Below are 23790 nucleotides of genomic sequence, written 5' to 3'. Positions count from 1 at the left end.
CCTAACAAACATAGTGGGGTAGTAGTTTACAGGCAGACCGTTGTTCGTTACGAGAACTTGGTTCCAGCAAGACGTCGCAATATGCCACTCATCCATTAGTTTCCAAAAGCGGTTGTGTCGAATGGCCGCCTAGCTCCTCTGATTTAACCTTGCCAGAGTTTTACCTATGGCGATATTTGAAAGTGAAAGTGTACTCCGACGGGTCGAGAATCTTACAACTGTTGATAGGGCGAATTCACTACGAAATTTCAAGAATTCCTCCAGCAGCTACGATAGATGTGTTCAAAACTGGGTGGAACGCATCGAGTGTTGTGTAGCTGCGAATAGTCGTCGATTGTACAAGTAGTATTTCACAATTAAACTGGAATTAATGTTGTACCTTGCGTCGTAAAACGTTCAACTTTGTTTCACGATTCTTTTGTGTTTTATTCAAATTTGAAATCATCAGAACTTTGTGAAAGACCCAATAAATTAAGACCTACGAAAAACAATCGGTCTTGCGTTATCTTGTTGAAACAGAACATTACCGAGACTTGTAAGGTGCGGCATAGCTACAGGTCTTCACAGGTCAGAAAAGTAAAGCCTGTTGTTCAAATTACTGACAGTGTGACAAGTACATGCTTCACATTGCACCATGTTTTTGGCCCATATGACGATGGCAACATTTTTTCTTGCATAGAACCTCTCATTTAGCTGCTGTATGCGGGTACGGGAGTCGTCTGTGTCACTGCGCGCCCCTCTGTCGGTGCATCCCTTCCTGCTGCCGTGTTAAGGGTGCAGCAACAGGGGTCGTCGTGCTCACAGTCTGTAGTGCTCCAGACGCCATCTTGCTGTGTACAAGTCCATTTCCTGACTCAAGGTGCGTGACGCAGTTGTACGATGCTGCGCGCCCGAGCAAACAATATGCTTTCTTCTCGGGTTCTAGTCACATGGAGCCCTCAAAATCCTGAATGGCAATGAAATGGCCATGCTGAACTCATTGATTCCATATTTCCAGATATGGGATTCCTAACTACGTCACGGTTCGAGTCCTCCATCGGACATGGGTGTGTTTGTCCTTAGGATAATTTAGGTTAAGTAGTGTGTGAACTTAGGGACTGATGACCTTAGCAGTTAAGTCCCATAAGATTTCACACACATTTTCTTCTTACAAGAGCCATAACACCATCCTCACACAAACATTTATAGATGACGGACCCACTGAGTAATCAATCCTAACATACATAGTGTTCATGTCATAATTCTGCCTGATTTACATGGTTGCACTGAAACATTAGTTACCTGCTCAACACTGAGCGAGGTGGCGCAGTGATTAGCACACTGGACTCGCATTCGGGAGGACGACGGTTCAATTACGCTTCCGGCCATCCTAATTTAGGCTTTCCGTGATTTCCCTAAATCGCTCCAGGCAAATACCGGGATGGTTCCTTTGAAATGGCACGACCGACTTCCTTCCCCGTCCTTCCCTAATCCGAAGAGACAGATGACCTCCCTGTCTGGTCTCCTCCATCGAAACAACCCAACCCAACTTGCATTTAATATTTGTTGAAAGTCTCCTTCATGCGATACGAATGATCAGCACTATAGCTGAAAATTCGTCTCATTCTAGATCACCGACCATCCAAGAAACCACGTCGAAGATCTTATTGGACAACCTGATTCCGTCTTTTCTTTTAGGGTGACCTTAAAATCGTACAAGTCTTTTGCGTATTGCATCTGACATTTACTATGTTTAACCATAGACTTCATCGTTCGGTCTCTTTTGGTTGATGTCATTCATATGATATCTGCAAGCCAGTTTCTTCATCGGTTTCCTGCCATGATTCCCTTGGTCTTGGTTCCAATTCTCATCCAGCTACGTCGGTTCCCATCATTTCTTTAATACACTCTTCACGGTCCATAATAGTTATTCCATAAAATATTCTACGAGAAACCCTTTCATATTTCCTTTGAAGATGAATTCCTTGGAGACGTTAGAGTATCCAGTGGGGGACGGGCGTGCCGCTCCCACGAGGGCGTCTGGAGGGTTTAATACTGGAGAGAGCAGCTGCACGTAGCGCGGCCAGCCACCATTTGTTACGGCGCGGCTGCAAGGTGCGCGTGCTTGGCCGAGATACCCGGCGAACTTGGTCCTTACGTGGGATTTGAGTTATCGACTGCCGTCGAGGGGGCCGTAGTCTGGCTTTGCTCGGAGCAGCTACGCGCCGGAGAGAGCCGCGGGGAAGGCTCCGTGACGAAATGGCGGTCGGGGAAAACGAAACCCACCGACCGAGTGTCCGCCTGTGTGCCACATATCCCTAGCTACAGAGTGCGCCGCGTCCACACCAAAAGCTCGTACTATTGTCACCACCAAATCAGAGGTATGCTAGGTGACCATTGGTTGCCTAACTTTTCTACCCGACTTGCAACATTTTTTGTCTGTACAATTCATGCGAGGCGATACTGACGCTATGACTTATCTTCGAAAAGTTGAAGAAATGCTATCCTATGTTTGTAGGATCTGTGGAGTTAGAGAGATGTTTTGACATTATTAACAGTGTTATAACTACTGAAATTCTAAAGGGAGTGAGGACAAATTACAGGGGGCAAAAGAGGAATGACATTAAGCTGTATCTTACGCCCGATGTTGTTCTGTCTACACGCTAAGGAATCTGAGGCGGATACAAAATAAAAATTTGGAAAACAAAAGAACGAAGTCCAGGGAGAATAAATGGAAACTTATAGACTTGACGATAACTCTGACAATCTGTCAAAGACGGCAAATATGAGCACTTTAATGGAATGGTTAGTGATTTGGAAAGAAGATAATCAATAATGGAATGTAGTCGAACTAAATCAGACGACTTTGAGTCATGAAAAGTAGATGACGTTTGTTGCTTAGACAGCAAAATAACTGATGATGATCGAAGTAGAGAGGATGTAATCGCAATAGCAAGAAAATCACGTCTGAGAAACGTAACTTTGTTAACACTGAATAAAAATGTAAGCCTTAGGAAGACTTTTCTGTAAGTATTCGTATGGAGTGGAGAATTGTAAGGTAGTGAAAATAGAAAACAAGCGGTTCAAAAAAGATCAGAACAGGAGCTTTTGAAATGTCATGTTATGGAAGGGTGCAGAGTATTACATGGGTAAATCGGATAACTAGTGTGGAGGTACTGAACGAATTGGAACTTGACTAAAATCAACAATCTGTTGACAGGATACACCTTGGGCCATCAAATAATCGTCGATCTGGTAATGAAGTGTGGGAGACAAAAATTTTAGAGGCAGACAGACACTTCAGTAAGCACGTAAAAGCGGTTCATCTGCTGATACCTTTAAGCGATTTTTGAGTAATCAAGAATCCACTAGTGAAACTTCCCTCAACAAACTAGAAAAGATGAAAGGAACTGTGATTCTTGAGTTACTTTAAAATAAGAAATTTCACAATGGGCTTATAGCAAATAGTAAAATACTTTGGTAAAAGGCGGTCCTGTATTACCATCAGGTTAATTCACCAGGTTGATATCACAGTCCATTGTAGGAATGAAATAAGAAAGACAGAAGTGCAGTCATAGTACCATAAATTTCAAAGGTCTCCGATTTAGTAAAATTTATGCTTGTTGCAAGTAAGCAATGTTGCCATGAGCAACAGCCTAACTCTTGCGGCTTGCACGTTCAGGAACCTGAAAAGTGATAGGTAAATCCGCTTTACACGGAACTCAGGCAATAATAAAAACGCGGAGTACACTGAAAAATCAATCTGTTTCCATACAGAAATATATTTGGCGGTAAATTTGTATTTCCTAACAAAATTTCCCACATGCTGAAGCATTAATTTAAGAGCCTTTCATACCGAATTATTTCATTAACATCTTATTCATATTTAGCTAACAGTTCAGTGCATCTTTTGCCCGTTTTTATTTTCCGATTTACTCCCCAATTCTCTTAATTTTCGGATGCCATTTAACTTGTGTATGTTACATTATTTCAATAAATGCATAGTCGTATGGAATGGATGATGTACCTGTCGTGTTGTATGCCATACTTGCGAAGGTTTCTTTAACACAGGGAGATATCTCAGGTAATGTGTGGCTGTTACATTTTGAACGACAGGGACGAGTAGAATTAGAAATGATTTTGTTGTTGTTTTTACAAAGGCATACAGGTGGTTGCTCCCAAGAGTTAATATCTCACGGAATACTGTATTAGGACAGGATCGACGGAAAAGTGATTGGAAAAAGAGTATAAGTTCGAATAGGGAAGGAAGACTATGGGAGGAATTCTGCTATGTTCTTTTCAAAGTATCCTACGCTTTGCCCTAAGTGGTATAGAAAAAAATCTAAATATGAAGTATTGTAGTTCACCTTAGATTGACAATCTACAGTTCTAACCACTGGGTCACTTCGCTCACTTTGTATTTGGAATTATAAGTTAATATGTTAACGAAACAAACATTGTCTGCATCACGACTTTTATTTTACAGTGAATCGGTGTCAGTCTGTGATGGACATCATCATCAGGTCTAGGTTGTAACTGGCAAAACCAATAATGATTTAATAGAACTGTAGTATTACGAACACCTGTCTCGTGGACAGTAGAAATAACAACAATATATTATGAACACAAACTGAACATGGCGCCGCAAAATGCAGTTTGTCAACGTTGTTGAAGATAACGCAAGAAACAAGGACATGGTGGAGAGAAAAATTGTCGTATCGTCACATGACATCTGCGTAAGTCACAGATGAGTACATTAAAACAGTGGAAAACTACATCTCAGTACTTAATTAAATAAGAATTGAATAAAAATTGAGACTTAAAGGACACGTTAATGTAGATATTTCAGCGTGAATAATGCGTTACACAATAGTAGGTAAAGACAGATGTAAACGAACTGACCAGACACCGCACCGTGCTTTTGCTTTTTGCCTACTATTGTGTAACGGACTATTCAAGCTGAAAGGTGTCGTTTAAGTCTGATTCCTCATGAAATTTTTCTTTAATTATGTACTGAGAGGTGGCCTTAGACTGTTTCAGTGTAATCATCTATGACTTTCGCACATGTCAGTGATTACACGAAAATTTTTCATTCCACAACCTGCTTGTTTTTTATGTTATTTTCACGAGACATTGACATATTGCGGCGCCATGTATGTATGTGCAAGTTCATAGTACTTACTATCCATCAGACAAGTGTTTCTGACAACAAACTTCTTTAAAATCGTCACTGTTGATACCTTTTTGTTTCAAGCTAGACCTGAAGTTGATCTACACCGCAGGTTGAAACCGGTTGTAGGTAAGTAAGAAGTTGTTGTGCAGACTGTGTTGGTTTATTTATTATAACACAAGGGCCAAGGTTCCTAAGACAAGGCACCTTTATGAAGTGGTGTATTAACGAGAGTGTGGTGTACTTTCACTCTGCCACATGTTCTCTTCTTAATGAGTTTAATTATGCTTACCACTGGGATATGATCTAACTAGCACGGGATTTCAGGCGTTATTCTACTGTTATGTCGTTCGTGAGATACACATGTATTTCCTTTTAGCTGTAATTATGTTTCACATGTCAGGGGCTACATAAAACGATTCGTAGAGCAAACGTCTTTGTTGACGCCATCATTCTTCAAATACTCCTAGTTCGTGATGCGCAGAAGTGAAACTAGAAAAACAGTTCAAGAGATTTAAGTGGGTGAACATAATTCAAACATTTATCGTACTACCGGGCTTTGCCTGTGGTATGCAAACAGTCCATTATCTGATATGTATTTGATAAATTTCCACTTCATTTCTTTCAGTACACACTAGTTAATGAATACGTTTGTTTTAGGCTACCGGGATTAGGTTTCTCCTCTGCAGAAACCTGTAACAGACACAACAAATAGCATATGCATGTAGCAATATCGTAGCAGAGAAGGTGAGAGATTGGTAGTAGAGAATTAGGGTAACATGTTACTAAATTTCTGGGAGTGTGTGCATTCATTTATATATGTAGAAAGATAGAATAATGTACAACAATGAAAATCTCGCTGGACGGAAGCACTGCAACAATGACATTCAGAAAAAAACAACCTGCTTCGTAATACGTGAGGTTCTTAAAGTTACTTCAGAAATCTGGTATTTCTGGAAACAGAAATATGATTGTTGAACTTTTACGCTTTTCTCTGGAGGATCTGCATCTGGAAAGCGTCAGTTATTCATGTAAAGTTAAGTATTCCTAGAGAAGAGTGGAAATACTCATCGTGTGCGACATGCAACATTCACATTTATACATCGATACAGTAGCAGTCCCTTTTGCAGTAACACCTTCGTGCGTTGCCAACACATATGTTAAACAGGCGTGAGTTCCTTTCATTTTCCAGGAAGCGCTGTGAGAGATGTGCACAGCATTTCATTCATAAACCATATAACTGAAAACGAAAAAATAACTTCAGAGGGCTTCCGTTCGTGACAGAGGTCATGCAGTGAGTTTCGATGAGAGGAGGGCCGTGAATAGAAGGATCATGCACAGGCAACGTTTCCCAAACATCATCGTATGCGAAAAATAAATATGATGCACTCACGCGCAACAAATTCGTATTGTATCTTGCTTCTTACTGATCACTCTTGAGTGATAATTATACGATGTAATCATTACAAAGCGCTTGTGAAGTAGTTGAAAAGTTCCCTTCTACATATTTTTTATTTTCCTAACCGAAATCATTGTTTCTTGATTGTAATATTACGTTTAACAGCAAGTTCGACACTGCGACGGAACAGAGATTAGGAAATGTTGCCCATAAGCATCTGGAGAGCGAAGAGGACAAGGGGTTGGGTACACAGACATTCACATTCCTCCACCTGTACACAAAAACGTTTGGGTAACAAGTACATGCAGGATACGTGCGACACTTAAAAACAAATACCAATAATGGAACGAAAGTGAAGCAAGGGATTTGTAGCATTGTAGCATGAACCTGGAACACATATCGTGTTTTTGGTAAAGAATTGGAGTATATATTTTCTATGTGATCTTTATGAGTGTTTATGGCACGTAATCTTGAATTTGCTTTTATGTTCTTCTGTGCTGCACAACTGAAATTCATATATTTTGATGATGCTCATTTCTCGTTACATTTTAGGCAATATACTAAATTCCTGTGTTACAATTTTATGTTTACAGCATTTCATTTGGCTTGTAAACATGCGTGAAGGTCGTCAGTGGCAGAAACAGTTGTCCACATTAGTACTAATGCCAACAAGCCTATAGCTCTATTATGAGAATTTACTCACTATCAATACTCATGTGGCCTTTTATTTATTGTATTACAGATCATCAACAAAATGTGAGGTAGTCTCAGCAAAATACACTTAAGGTATTCAATCCTGTAATAGACTACAATGCTTTACACCAAGTAATTAATTTCGGTATATGAGTACAACCAATTTTTCAATCACATCCAGCCAACATATTGAATCTGCTAAGAAGTTGTTTGGAGTCGACAGTCAATATGCCTGTTTTTCCAGCTTGTATGTGGTGCTTCTATTTTTACATAGAGCAACGAAGCTTTTTTTTTCTTACTTTCTGAGTGTGCCACATATACAAATATTGGTTCGATGCTATTGAAATATCTTGACAGAAATTAATTCCCTGGTACAAACATCTTGGTCAGTAACTCGAATAAAGATACTGACCAATATTCAATTTCTTTCGTGTTTCTGGAAATATGCTTACGTTTGTTTCTATTCTGCCGAATTCAATAATTTTTTCATTTCAGAGGTCGGTGTGATTTTTGTGGTGCTAGCGATGTGCTCTGGTGTAAGAAGTTCTTGGCGATGGTGGTGGGTGTCCCTGAACGGAGGTTAGTTGAGAAGACAGACAACAGAAAAAAATGGTGGATGAGCAGTGTGTGCGTGTAGTTACAGTAAGTTCCGTGTCTCTTTCACAACTATCAGTACTATTAATTTTGTGATATTTTATATGAATCGAGCATTTGCGCCATGATAATTATCATTTGATAATTCACTTGTTAATGGCAATGAAAAGTGCATATTATGTTTGCTCCACCAGGAGTATCAAAATATTTCTTGTCTTCACTTCGGTATTTATTTGTATGCGCTTATAGAATCATGTGATGGTGTCAGAATGTGACATTCGTGGCATAATCAGTAACTAAATGTTGTACTCTTTTAGATGTATTTGAAGGTTTTGTCGTCACGCTTTTTATCAGTGGTGTATGTATGTATGTTTGTATGTGTATGTGTGTGTGTGTGTGTGTGTGTGTGTGTGTGTGTGTGTGTGCGTGCGTGTATAAACATTTACAGCAACTGAACACTGTCTTTGACTTAGTATTTGATTACAGCGACGCAGTGTGTGTGTGTGTGTGTGTGTGTGCACGTGTGTGTGTGTGTGTGTGTGTGTGTGTGTGTGTGTGTGTGTGTATAAACATTTACAGCAACTGAACACTGTCTTTGACTTAGTATTTGATTACAGCGACGCAGTGTGTAAAGGGAAAATAAGGAGTAGAACACATAATGTCAGGCAAACAGTGAACGCAGGGCTGCAGATGAGTCCAGGTTGGCATCCACTTGTTGAGAAAACATGCACAACACGTGCAGGCCACGTGGGCACACCACAAAGTGGACACAGACAGGCTCCGTGGCGTACCTTGGGGCGAGCTTACACTAGAGCCAAGCGGACTGGCGTTAGATATAAGTTTGCTCGCAGGAGTCCTCCCTGCTCGGCCGATGGTGATGGTGGTGGTGATGGTGGTGATTGTGCTGACGGAATGAATAATACTTTCCAGCTCCCATCTTCTGCAAACATAAAAAATGCACCAAAAGGAAACACATCAATACAACAATTACAGCCACTCCGTTGGTAACACTCGTGTGTAACTTAACCATATGGTAATCTGGATGATGTAAAGTCATCACTACAAATTACTCTTAGATTAGAAGTATCGTATAACCATAAGATTCTCAATATGGCGTCCACGTCATTTGTCTAGCCTCCTTACTTCGTTGTTAATTGTTGGCTGTAAATTACGAAGATGCTGAGTGATCTATGTTTAGGTGTCGTGAATAATAACAATTTTTACTCAGTACATACCTAGAAATACACTAGAGTGCCAAACGTATGAAGCAAAGTAACTTTCACATTATGTGTCACTGCCAAGTAACACAGCTCCGATGAAACTTGGACCACACACAGAAGGCTCTGTTACACTGTAGGTAACTGAAGGAAATATGTAATGAGACGTACAGAAATGACGCTTTTATTGAAACCAAACAAGTAAAGTGAAGTCACGGCGATTTATGATGGTCCCCTGGACGTTGGAAAAGGTAGGAAATGCCTCTTAATGGGGTGTGTGATCACCACAAAGAGCAGTGAATGATCTGCAACGTGATCATAAGCTGCCCACAAGAATCGTAAGAGATACTTGGGAGTGCTTATCAACGCAGTTCACAATTCCTGGATAGATTCTGGTGCATGTGGACGCGCTAAAATACGTCTCCCAAACCGATCCCACACGTACTCGGTGGGATGTATGTCGACAGAACAGGCAGGCCAGTCGATTCGCCGAATATCCTCTGGTTCCAAGAGCTCCTCCATCCGCGTTTCTCGAAGCCATCACTCACTGTGATCCGTAAAAATGAAATCAAGGGCGATCGCACACTTGATAGACGCAAATGGGGAAGGAGCACGGTGTCACAGTAACGTTGTCGGTGAGTGTAACGCGTTCAAACACCAGGAGATCAGTACGCCCATGCAGCATTATGCCTCCTCACACGATAGGACTTGACCATTAAAATAATCATGTTCGACAATGTCACTGGACACATTACGTGTTTGCACCGCTATGGGTGCACTTCCGGCACGGTCTAACTCGAACGTTTCGGTGGTCCAGGTGCTGTGGGGAGGCATTATATTGCCTGAGCGTACTGACCTCACAAATCTTTGAATACTGTGTAGTCACCTGTCAGCGTTATTGTGACACTTTACTTCTTTCCCATTTGCGACTTTCCAGGGTTGCATTCGGCGATACCTTCAATTTTACGGATGACGACGTGCGACCGCATCGAATAGCGCTCGTGGAAGAGCTCTCGAAACGAGAGGATTTTCAGCGAATGGACTGTCATGCCTGTTTCGCCAAATAAAATTACATCTGGTACATGTGGGGTGCTTTGGGCAGACGCCTGAAAGCACGAACGTCCAACCAGCAGTTGTGAACCACGCAGGTGGTGAAAGTAACGCCCTTCCACTAGAAGTCCTTACAAACCTGTTGTCCAGCACTAGAGCACGCTGCAGAGCAGGCATCATTGTTAGTAGAGATTACACAACTTGATAAGTATCATTCGCAGTCTTTTGTAATGCCAAGGAGACCGTCATAAGACTCTGATAATTGTCTTTCTGTTCGTTACATTTTGTGTATCTTTCACTTGCCTTGTGTAGTACAGATAATCTACCTGTTTCTACATCTACTTGGATACTCTGCAAATCACACTTACATGCCTGGCAGAGGGTTCATCGAACCGCTTTTAAAATAATTCTCTATTATTCCACTCTTGAACAGCGCGCAGGAAAAACGAACACCTACATCTTTCAGTGCGAGCTCTGATTTCCCTTATTTTATTAAGATGATCATTTCTCCTTTTGTAGGTTACCGTCGATAAGATTGTTTCACATTCGGAGGAGAAAGTTGGTGATTCAAATTTCGTGAGAAGGATCCGCCGCCACGAAGAACGCCTTTGTTTTATTTGTGTCCATCCCAAATCCTGTATCATGTCCGTGACATGCTCTCCTCTGTTCCCCGATAATACAAAACGCGCTGCTCTTCTTTAGACTTTCTCGATGATCTCCTTTAATCCTGCCTGGAAGGAACCCAGTTCGCGGAGCAGTACTCCAAAAGACGACGAACAAGTGTACGCACTCTCTTTAGCAGGTATGCTACATTTTCTGAGTGTTCTGCCAATAAAACGCAGTTTTTGGTTTGCCTTACCCACAACATTTTACGTGTGTTCTTTCCAATTTAAATCCTTCGTAATTGTAATTTCTGGATATTTAGTTGAATTTACGGCCTTCAGATTTGACTGATTTATCGTGTAACCGAAATTCATCAGTTTCCTTTAAGCACTCATGTGAATGACCTCACTCTTCCCATTATTTAGGGTCAACTGCCAATTTTCCCACCATTGAGATATCTTTTCTAAATCATTTTTCAATTTGTTTTGTCCTTCTAATGACCTTACCAGACGATAAACGACAGCATCATCTGTAAACAAACTAAGGCAGATGCTCAGATTGTCTCCTAAATCGTTTATATAGATAAGGAACAGCAGAGGGCCTGTAACACTATTTTGAGGAACGCCAGAAATCACATCTGTTTCACTCCATGGCCCTACGTCGGTTACTACAAACTGTGACCTCTCTGATAGGAAATCACGAATCCAGTCACATAACTGAGACGATACTCCATTAGCACGCAATTTCACTTCAAGTCCCTCCTGTGGTACAGTATCAAAGACCTTTTGGAAATCTAAAAATACGGAATCAGTTTAAAATGCCTTGTCAGTTGTACTCAACACTTAGTGTGAGTAGAGAGCTAGTTGTGTTTCACCAGAACGATGTTTTCTAAATCTGTGTTGACTGAGTGTCAATAGACCGCTCTCTTCGAGGTCATTCATATTGTTCGAACAAAACTTATGTTTCAAAATCATTCTGCATAACGACGTTAATCTTATGGGCCTGTAATTTAGTGAATTATACCATTCTTGAACATTGGTGTGAGCTGTGCAACTTTTCGGTCTGTGGATAAGGATCTTTCGGCGAACGAGAGGTTCGATAAGATTGTTAAATATGGAGCTACTGCATCAGCATACTCTGAAAGGAACCTAATTGGTAAACAGGAAGGACCAGAAGACTTGCTTTTATTAAGTGATTTCAGTTGGTTCACTACTCCGTGGATATCTACTTTATAGTTACTCTTGTTGGCAGCTATTCTTGGTTTGAGCTACGGAATATTTGCTTCGTCTCTCTTTGGTGAAGGAATTTCTAAAGGCTGTGGTTAGTAACTCTGTTTTCGCACTACTATCGTCGATAGTATTTCCATTGCTATCTCGCAGAGAAGGCACTGTCTGTGTCCTAGCGCTACCATACTTTCTTCTACGAGTGGTCCAACTTTCATCGAGCTATGTTACTTGGCAGTGAAATATCATGCGAAACTTATTTCCGTCTCTGACATTTGGGCGCTAGTGTACTTAACATTCATTACGTGTATGTCTAAACTTACTAACTTAATTGTAGAAATGAAATTATTTTGACTAGTGATGTTAAATACTGTGCTTTTAAATAAAATTAAGACTGTGTGTCTCTCCAAGACAAGAACATGATGCCAACTACGCATGCGTTGTACAACTATTTTTCTACCCGAAGCTGTATAACGCTTCGACCCTCAGCTTCGTGTAGCCCAGTTTCGCCTAGCGTCTATTTCGTTGTACCGTCCCGCTGTGTTTATGATCTCTCAGATTAAAGCAATTTTTATCGTTGCGTCCGGATAGCTTTGCGATCGGATACCCTTCACGTCAGTGAACATAAGGAAGGGAAATCCTTTGCTCTATTTATCTATGAAACGTGCAAGCTTCATTCTTTGGTTTATCCTACGTTAGCTGTTTGTCTATCATTTTTGCTAAAGCGGAGATTGTGAACCAGCCGTAGAGTACGTCAAGAACCACCGAAAAACAACCGTCTGGTCGTCTGGCATTCCAGACCAGCGAACGTTAATCCGCGGCTCAACTGATTTCTATGTTACTACGTGGGATTTGAAATTGAAATAATTACAGGATGAAACAAGTATTTCTTATATATAAAAAATTTATTAACCTTCAAAATAAATAAGGTGTTCCATAAAAGTACCAGGGGTCACAAAGTCTTCCATCAGAGGAAAAGTTAGGGAACACCTGGCATAGACAACGAAAAGAAAAGATTAGAACTTCTGAACGAAATATCTGAGGAGACAGGCGTACAAATATGATTTTAAGCACAGAGTAAGTGACCAACGAAAGCGGATCATCAAGAATTTAAAGAAATCAAATATAGCAACATCATAAAAATAGACTTAAATATCTGGGTGGAAATACAAACATAAAAGTGGAAAACAAGCAATTAAAATCTGAAATGGAAAAAGACGAGCATACACAAGAGAAAGAAATCTGTACAATATAAACTATTTCTCTAAAGTGTTAAATTTAGGCGGTGCAACACATTGTAAAAATATGGATTACAAACATAGCTGGTATTGTAACATTAGGAAAATACAAATGAGTTTTGCAAAACATATTTGGTCCAGTGAAGAACAGATATGGCAATTTGATTTTGTAACCAAATGAGTAAATTAGTCATTCCGTCCTAAAATAACGTACTATATCAGGAAAAGGTGTGTAACACTCCACGGAGATCTAAGAAGGAAGTCAAATGGAAGGGAAAAGAACTCACCATGAGGAAATGATTGTTGGGTGAGGACGAAAGAAAAGAGACCTAAATGATTATTTTGATGGTGTTCTCAGTTGGTCTGAAACGAATTTTTTTTAAAAAAGAAGAATGATAGCAGGTGTTAATACTTTAATAATCTGGAAACTATTCAAAGTAAAATGGATAGCGATTGGGTTTCCATGTTATCGGAGTATTGATTACTGCCACTTTCCATTTTTTTTCAAAGTCATTTAAGGAAAGTAGTCTTCGGAGAAAGTGCGGCCGTAACAATTTCCTGCATAAGTGTTGGGACAGTCATCGTCGTATACACTAATATCTTAAAGCCTACGATAATTTTGCACCTCGTTTCTTGCGTCTAGTGATAGCAACACTGAGATACGAAGAGCTGTACCTGGCTGGGTTTGGACCGAAGCGCCGGCTGATACTTCCGGCGCATCCGCCTGGGACAGCAAACGCACAGTATCCGCACGAATGCCCTGAAAAGAAGGAGAAACATGTTTGACAGACCTGACTGTATGCAATAAATTAAATTTGTGCCATTTCTAATTTCATTAGCATCAAGACCATCACATGGATTTGTCCACAAAGCACTAGATCTAATTATTATCGTGTAAGGGGCTGGCAATAAATAAAAATTGAGAACGGAGACGATAAAGAACAACAGAGAAATGTGACAAGGATGTAGCCTTTCTTAGAATTGTATTTATATTATTGTGTTACGAAGATGAAACTCATTAATACTACTCTTTGCAGACAGCTAAATAATTACTCAAAAGACGGATAACTACCTTCAGTCCCTGAAATGAAATACGAAGGAGTAAGAGCTACCCTCTCAAAATTTCAGCAGAAAGCTGACGTAGTAATCAGTGAGCCGCAATTTTCTGAACGTCGATAAAACAGGTATCATACATTAATCTGAGATATATGTGCACGTAAACAAGTCAATACTAATAAAGTAAGCGTCAAGTAATGTGAATCAATAACCTGAACCAAGCGTGGCAATCGAAGGAAAACAAGAATAAAATTTTGTAAAGCCACGGCTACTCCAAAAATGGAAATGCCTCCTGCACATTGACCAATAATGAATAATGAAAAGTAGGAAATAAAATTATCTGCTAAAGTGAAGTACACGTAATGAGATCCGAAATAAGAATTGTGTATTCAGAGATCAAATGAGCTACGACAAAATTAATGACCACTTTTCACTTAATGAGAGTAAAGATATGAAACTATTCATTCAGAGATAAAATGCGCTTAAAGTACTTAACATTCACTTTGTGAACCGAGCATAAAATTGAAACCACATACAAACAGAATGGGGAGGACAGAATAGTTAAAAATGTAATTAAATATAAACGAATAGGAAGGAGAGATACAGGCTGACCGAGATAAAGGTGGCTTTACTAAAGATGTAAAGGGCTGTAAGCCCACTCTATGAAGTGAAAAAGTTTTTCATTGTCAGTGTTCAATGACCATCAGAGTCAAAATATATAGAAAACTAGGCAGATCCAAGACGGTACTTTACAAACAACATGCAGAACCATTCTTCTCACGCATATAGCAGAACTTGTGATGCTTTCACCAGTTGCTGGACACGAACCCACACTATGATTCCATACCTACGAATTTCCGTCAGTGCGCTCATAGTGTAGTTTGATCCTATTAGTGATAGTTGGAATTCTTAGATATTTGCTAATTTACGTATTTCACGACGGCACATAATTGTAGATAAAACTACATTCTTGGTGCAGCTCCTGTGCAACATGTCACCAAGCCGCGAAGTTTTCCATTGGACGGTTAATGGCTTGTCATAGGTGTGCAGCGCTGCAAGTACTTCTTTTCACAGTGAAGCAATTCAGTTATCATTCCGTTCGACTACTGGAACATGGAGCAGATAGACTCACCGTATTGATTTTAGAATCATAATGAATGTGGGGGTCGTTATTACAGCGGGTAGCCGGCAATGTCATAAACGAACATGTTTCGTTTCCCACTAACTGGGAGCTACTACCTGACATTTAATCTAATGTCAGCAGCGTTTTGTGCCTTGAGACAACTGCCGTGCGATGTCGAGGCAGACAGATACAGGCAGTATTCTTCTGAGCGTTTTCCCAGGCATTTCTCCCCTAGTCGAATGACAGAATATTTCAGTCTGCCTTTAACACTACTGTCACCTCACGGTGATGTTTAGATTCACCAGGAATCAAACGTCGTTCGGATTTCACGTTAAACTATACGTCACCTATCCGCGGTGGGATTACTGGGATATTTGAGGGGCATAGAAGTCGTCAGCGTGCGATTCTAGACTCACACCAGAAAACATATAATGTAAACATGGTATTTTCATTTCTGTTTATTTCTCTTTATCTGTATCATATTTAAGAAACAAACACAGACGATAATATCAGCGAAGACCATTGTTATCAAGCTATCATATAGTTAGATACTCAAAAACAATTTCTACATCTGCTTTTGATCAGTGTTATCTTTTACTGGTAGTCTTATTTAAAGATATAACATATTTTACAGTTATCAGCTTTGAGTCTACCGTGACATTAAATTCCATTAGTCGTTCCGACTGACCCCAGGACAGGTGTCTCTGGGATATGAAAAGACGTGAAATATATATATTTAATTTAAGTGCAATACAATTAAAGTATTCGACAATATGAAATATTAGAGCATTACAGTGTTAATTTGATTATAAAATAACTCTAAACCTTATTTAAGAATTTATGTGATGATGTTCTTCAATGGAATAGAAGGAATCACCAAACACAACGTTCTTTAATTCAATCATAAATTCCGTTCCATTACTTAAAATATATTTCATATGATCTGCTAGGTTGTTGAATGAAAATGTGCCCATGTATCTCTCCTTTATCTACTAATGATCACTCCTTGACGACTACATACACATTTCTACTTGCATAAATTTTGTATCCATTGTGTACACCACCTTTTAAGAAAATAAAAATATACCTCAGATCGTTCTTATAACATGCTTGTGCGTTCTGGAAATACTATTTCGTACAGTTCCATTCCCCCAAACACTGATTCTGCAACTCATTATTGAATGTAAAATGTAGAATACGTTAATTTCTTCCCTTTTTAATACTGCTGTGTGTACGTTTTTCGGTGAAAATTGTGATGTATATATAGTCCCAAAAAGTAATACTATCGAATCATTGAATTTAATTGTTTCAATGGACCATTTTTGTTGTTTTGGAGGCTACTAATAGAGGTACTGAATTCTATGCACTTAATCTTAGCAAAATGTAATGATAGTGAGATGTCTAGACGCCACTGCTGATGTTTTCAGGTATCTTATTAGTCGTGTTTTCACAAATAGGGTTCATATTACTTCTTGTTCCTATAATTTTTTATTAAATGCGTGATAGAACAAACCTTGCATCTTCCGACAATGGATTAACATGTCAGAACCTGATGAGTACTCAGAACAGAACCTTGTGGTACACAGTAAGAAATGGTGATATAATGGTCACTTATTCTAGTGTTCTACAGTGTTTTACCTTTTGCTTGAAGCTATGATTGTCCACACAAGAAAAATATAGCCCCTCTCCACATGAACTGTGCACCTTACCGTTGGTGGGGAGGCTTTCGTGCCTGAGCGATACCGACAGCTGTACCATAGGTGCAACCACAACGAAGGGGTATCTGTTGAGAGGCCAGGCAAACGTGTGGTTCCTGAAGAGGGGCAGCAGCCTTTTCAGTAGGTCTAGGGGGAACAGTCTGGATGATTGACTGATCTGGTCTTGTAACACTATCCAAAACACCCCTGCTGTGCTGATACTGCGAACGGCTGAAAGCAAGGGGAAACTACAGCCGTAATTTTTCCCGAGGGCATGCAGTTTTAATGTATGGTTAAATGAAGATGGCGTCCTCTTGGGTAAAATATTCCGGAGGAAAAATAGTCCCCCATTCGTTTTTCCGGGCGGGGACTACTCAAGGACGTCGTAATCAGGAGAAAAAAAAACTGGCGTTCTACGGATCAGACTGTGGAATGTCAGATCCCTTAATCGGGCAGGTAGGTTAGAAAATTTAAAAAGGGAAATGGATAGGTTTAAGTTAGATATAGTGGGAATTAATGAAGTTCGGTGGCGGGAGGAACAAGACTTTTGGTCAGGTGAATACAGTGTTATAAATACAAAATCAAATAGGGGTAATGCAAGAGTAGGTTTAATAATGAACAAAAAATGTGAAGCGCTGGTAAACTACTGCGAACAGCATTATTGTAGCCAAGACAGACCCGAAGCGCACGCCTACAACAATAGTACAAGGTTATATGCCAATTAGCTCCACAGATGACGAAGAGATTGAAGAAATGTATCATGAGGTAAAAGAAATTATTCAGATAGTCAAGGGAGACGAAAATTTAATAGTCATCGGGGACTGGATTTCGATAGTAGGAAAAGGAAGAGAAGGGAAAGTAGTAGATGAATATGGACTGGGGTTAAGGAATGAAAGAGAAAGCCGCCTGTAGAATTTTGTGCAGAGCATAATTTAATCATAATTAATACTTGCTTTAAGAATCACGAAAGAAGGCTGTATTCGTGGAAGAGGCCTTGAGACACTGGAAGGTTTCAGTTAGATTATATAATGGTAAGACAGAGATTAAAGAACCAGATTTTAGACCTGTGTCGGCTGCATGTGTCTATCTCCACGACGCTGTGCTTTTAAGTTTGAAAGTTATTTATGTAGCCCCGTCAAAATTTCGACATTGTTGCGCAACATTTATTTTACTATGCGATCAGTCTTTATCCATTTTACTCCATTTTTACCTTTGCAAAACCCCAAGAGTGTTCGAAAACGTTACCCTGACTCAGAAAATTAAGAGCCGGACACACGTTTAAGACCCACGCTGAAATTACTGCTTGCAATAATATGGCTGATACAAAAGGTTTGAGAGCTTAGCTGTGGATCATAAAGCTGATATTTGATGACGTTAAATATGACATTAACTGGAGCTTGAGGTCTTTACATAAACAAGTTTTAATGGAACACATTGATTTATTCAATTAAAAACACAAACATAAAACGTATCTGGATATGAAAGAACTTCAGTTGTTATTACAAATCTGTCCTCCATGAAATACATCAAGCAATCCTGCTGGTTCTCAGAGTTAGTCGAAGATAAAAGCAAACTTACACTTTAGACACAACTGATGTTCAAAAAATAAGTCGCAAGCTTCTAATAAAACAAATGTATTGGCTGTTGGCTGACAGATCGAGAAATGCATGCTTCTACTATAGCAAACCCTGGATCTGAGACAGATCACAGCAATTATTTGACTAAATACAGACCACTGACAGTCCTATGGTGTTGGCGCTGTTAATAATACTCACCGTTAATAATCAGGAACCGATATGCAGAATTCTGCCGGAATGCATGTGTCTCTGAAGCACAGGGCGAGGATCGTGCTTCTGGCGATACGAACACTGGACCTCAGTCAGCTGCTAATATGTGCACCAGATGTGCACAACTGTCTGTCTCAGAATGAACTTTTCTATGCGCCCTCGTCTCCATCACCAGTCGAATTCCTTGATCTACCCTCATCTCCATCTCTAGATGAACTCTTCGACACGCCTCCGCCTCCATCTCCCACAAAATGCACAGGTATGCCCCTGTCTTCATCTCTGAACGAAGCCCTAGAACCGCCCCCATATCTGTCTCCACATGAACTCTAAATTCTTTTATCTGAATTATACAGCCTCCTCTTTTCTTTCCTCCAAACGAGACATGAACACCAATCACTGAAAAGCAACATTCAGGCGGCCAATGGCAGCTTGAATTGTTATCTGCTGAAGGCACCCTGCAGAACATATAAGGACGCTGATAAAGTTCCTCATCCTCGCCACTGCTCGGCCAATAGGATGGAGGCGAGTCATAAATGCACAGTTGCATCAGCCCCCGGAAAGGCTACCTCCACGGAAAAAGACCTTTTGCTACCTGCCTGGTTGGCTCGGTCTTGCTGTTTTGGTTACGTTGGTCACTGCCTTCCCTGTCCCAGATCCAGTTAGTGCCCTGTTCCCACGCACTCTCCGAAATTACAAAGAAAAAGAAGACTTGCACCGTGTTAAATGTAGTTCAGATATGAAGTTAGTTACAAGTCAATATGAACAGTCACTGCAGTCCAGTTTGCTTTCATAAAACGTTATCATCATATTCTCCCCCCCCCCCCCCCCAATTATATAAGAAGAGTGTGGTTCTCATATTAAATGAAAAAGGGTGTGCTAAATGGATTGCAGCTTTTTACACCTTTATTTTACATTTTTATGTACCTCTAATCTTACTAACAGTTCAAAATGACCTTGGTGACCGAAAGCAGACCTGCAGTTAGAAATAAAATTTCAATTGGAGCTGAAATTTCTTTACAATTAATCGGCATAGTTGCCAACATCTTGAGCCATCATGTTCAACATGTTGGAAAACACCTTTGAGAAAATCTAATACATAAAAACAGATATTTATGTTCAATTCTAAATCAGCATTTAGTAATGAAATCATATGAGATTACAGTGATAAATGGCATTCGGTTTCGTTACGGTTCCTCGAAACGTAATGTATTTATGCTATGTAAGATGCCTAGAATGGTTTGTTGGAAGTGCCAAAAACCTTTGAGTCACTTATACTGGAATAATTTTAATTTTAATTTTCCGTCTCCAATTTGAAAAGAGGAGAGAAAGTGAATGTCATGACGGCAGCAGAAAGCGCGCTTTCAAGCGGTGTAATCAGCTGGTAGCCGGCTTTGGCGCACTGCAACTAGCTGCGCGCTGCCGTGGTTGGTGGATTAACAAGCAAATAGGGACGGATACGCGGCGGGGCTATTAGCTGGAAGCGCGCTCGCAACGAAGAGGCAGTCCTCGCCGGCGCGGCAGCCTTTGTCGGATGGAGCCACCACGGCTGCGCGGCGCGGGCGCACCTCGGAGAACCAACCGGCGCAGCTTCCCGTCCCGTGCCGTCACGGCGACCACCCGGCTCCCCGGCTTCTGAATATTAATGAAGGCCGGCCGAGGCTTGTTTTGTGCACCCCGGCAATTTGTCGCCCCTCTTTGAACCGTGAAGAAATGAAGGGAAAAAAGGAAGCTAATTGAGTTCGACCTTTGCGACTTCCTTTGTTCGCCTGTTTAATTTTTGTTACTCGAGGAACTGTTAGTTCATTCCGGCGCCAATCTTCTAGTTAAGGCTTTGCTGCGAGCTACGTGAGCGAGGTTATTTAATATTCCCAAAGGAAGCTATCCCTCTTTCGTAGCAGTTGGAGAGCTGGCACCACACCTTAAACGATGTAAACTTCGGACGTTCTGCAAGTGATTTCGAAACTTTCTTAAGTTCCTAGAAGAGCAGGTTTTCTCTCAGCTTATATTCCTGATCTTCAAGTAGCTTCAAATTTGTGAACTCAATACCTTATGAAATCGAAGAAGCTCCCCATATAAAAAATAGTCACTCCCCAAAAGAGCAGACTGGCGGTCTCTTTGGACGTCCTGTATGTGATACAAAGCTGGTAACAAGCGGTCGTCTGGTACCCCACCAGAGACGTATGGCGTGACAATTCCAGTCGGTTCTACGGTATCAGCTTAGTATGAGTAAGAGGTGTCAACTTGAAAACCCTGACAGTGTGGCAGTAATGAAATTGTACGTTCAAATGAACACACCCTGAAAGTAGTAGAGCGAGTTGTTGGATCAGCGCGGGCTGTTCAACTTGTCTACAAGTAGTAGTCCAGCACTCGAATGCATTTAATCAGGCTCGCAAAAGTGGTCTAGGGGTATGGCCTTTCATTAGTAATCAAAACGTTCGAAACCCGCCAGTGCTTAAATATTGAGTAATAACCAGCATTGGCAGCCGAAGACTTCCGGCGTAAGAAGTCATCCTCATTCTGCCAACGGTCTTGTCTTAGGGGTGGTAATTTCCCGTAACGGCGGAAAAATCATCAATGATCAACGGCAAGAAGCTGCAGGAGGCAATGAAAACAACTGCATTAAAGACACATGACGCCTATCCACAGGACATGTGGCCTGTAATCGAAAAATTGTGATGCGATCTCTCCATTGGCAAATGATTCCGGAGAAGTCTCCAATTCAAATCTACGCAAGGGGCTGCCAAGGGGGAGGTGACCATAAGAAAAAGATTGAACAATGAACGAAACGATAACAATCTACGAGTCTGGACTTGGAATGTCAGAAGCTTGAACGCGATAGGGAAGCTAGTAAGTCCGAAAACGGAAATCAAAGGCTCAGTCTAGATGTAGTAGGGGTAAGTGAAGTGATAGGGGAAGCAGACAAGGGCTCCGGTCAGATGAGTACACGGTAATATCAACAGCAGCAGAAAATGATATAATGGGTGAAGGATTCGTTATGAATAGGAAGATAGGACAGAGGATGTGTTACTGTGAACAGTTCAGTGATGAGATTGTTCTTATCGGAATCGACAGCAAACCAACTACGAGAACGACAGTAAATATATATATATATATATGCCAACGTCACAAGCTGACGATGAAGAGACAGAGAAAGCATTTGAGGATACTGAAAGCGTAAAACGGTACATATAGGGAGATGAAAATCTAATAGTCATGGGAGACTGGAATGCAGTTGTAGGGGAAGGAGGAGAAGAAACAGTTACAGGAGAATATGGGCTTGGGACAAGAAAAGAGAGAAGAGAAAGACTAATTGAGTTCAGTGCTAAATATCAGCAAGTAATAGGGAATACTCTGTTCAAAAATCACAAGAGCAGGAGGTATATTTGTAAAAGGGTGGGTGATACGGGAAGATTTTAGTTAGATTACATTATGGTCAGACAGAGATTCCGAAACCAGGTACTGGACATAAGGTGTATCCATGAGCAGATGTAGACTCAGATCATAATCTATTACTGATGAAGAGTAGGATGAAGTTTAAGAGATTACGCAGCAAAAATCAATAGGCAAAGCAGTGGAATAAGAAAGTACTAATGAATGATGACGTACATTTCAAATTCTCTAATGCTATAGATACAATAATAAGGAATAGCTCAGTAGCCAGTACAGTAGAAGAGGAGTGGACATCTCTAAAAAGAGCTATCACAGAGGTTGAAAGAAAAACCTAGGTACAAGGAAGGTAACTACGAAGAACCGTGGATAACAGAAGAAATACTTCATTTGATCGATGAAAGAAACGAATACAAAAATGGTCAAGGAAATACAGAAATACAAGTCGCGGAGGAATGAAGTGTATAGGAAGTGCAGTGAAGCCAAGACGAAATGGCTGCATGAAAAATGTGAAGGAATCGAAAAAGAAATAATTTTAACAAACCTTTTGGAACGGCTATAAAAAAAATTAAAAATATTTTCTTTTTAAAATTCAGTCTTGATCGCTACACGCATGCTACAAGAATAAATAATTGCCGGAAGGACTGACTCAGCATACAGGAAAGTCAAAAATGCCTTCGGTGAAATTAAAAGTAGGGCTGGTAATATTAAGAGTGCAACGGGAATTCTAATTTAAATGAAGAAGAGCGAGCGGATAGGAGGAAAGCGTACATTAAAATCCTCTCTGAGTGGGAAGATTTGTCTAATGTGATGGAAGAAGAAACAGCAGTCAATTTAAAAGAGCTAGTACAATGTGTCGTTACGAGAACTATGGAGGACTTAAGATAAAATAAAGCAGAAGGGATAGATAGCATTCCATCAGAATTTCTAAAATTCATTGTCGACGTGGAAACAAAAGGCTATTCACCTTGGTGTGTAGAATGTATTGGTCTGACGACATACCATCTGACATTCGGAAAAATATCATCCACGCAATTCCGAAGCCTGCAAGACCTGACAAGTGCGACAATTACCGCAATCGCAGCTTAACAGCTCATGCATTATACGTTTCTGACGAGAATAATTCGCAGAAGAGTAGAAAAGAAAATTTAGGATGTGTTAGATGATGATCAGTTTGTATTTAGAAAAGATAAAGGCACCAGAGAGGCAATTCTGACGTTACAGTTGATAATGGAAGCAAGACTAAAAGAAACATCAAGACTCGACAATGTAAAATGGTGCAAGATGTTCGAAATTATGATAACAATAGGGGTAAGCCACAGGGAGAGGCGGGTAATATACAAGAACAATGCGTACAAGTGCCAAGAGGGAATAATAAGAGAGGACGACCAAGAAGGAAGTGCTCGAATCATAGTGGGTGCAAGACATCGACGTAGCCTTGCACCCTTACTGTTCAAATTGTACAACGGAGAAACAATCTGTACATCGAAGAAAGAAAAGGTTCAGTTGTGGAACTGAAATTCATCGTGAACGGGTATCATGACAGGCTTCACTGATGACAATTCTGTCCTGAG

At 40.4% G+C, this 23790-nt stretch overlaps 1 protein-coding gene across 1 annotated transcript in view; it reads right to left on the bottom strand.

Moving 5' to 3' along the window:
• Nucleotides 1-23790, bottom strand: part of LOC124795800 (dopamine receptor 2-like) — a 596403-nt gene that overhangs the window by 15038 nt on the left and 557575 nt on the right. The window contains exon 2 of the mRNA XM_047259880.1: nt 13842-13926. Within this exon, the coding sequence (XP_047115836.1) occupies nt 13842-13926 (85 nt within the window). The remainder of the gene's footprint in view (nt 1-13841; nt 13927-23790) is intronic.

This window comes from Schistocerca piceifrons, chromosome 4 (genome assembly GCF_021461385.2).
Source record: "Schistocerca piceifrons isolate TAMUIC-IGC-003096 chromosome 4, iqSchPice1.1, whole genome shotgun sequence".
In the NCBI taxonomy this organism is placed as follows: Eukaryota; Metazoa; Arthropoda; class Insecta; order Orthoptera; family Acrididae; genus Schistocerca; species Schistocerca piceifrons.
This window is presented reverse-complemented; position numbering and strand designations above follow the sequence as displayed.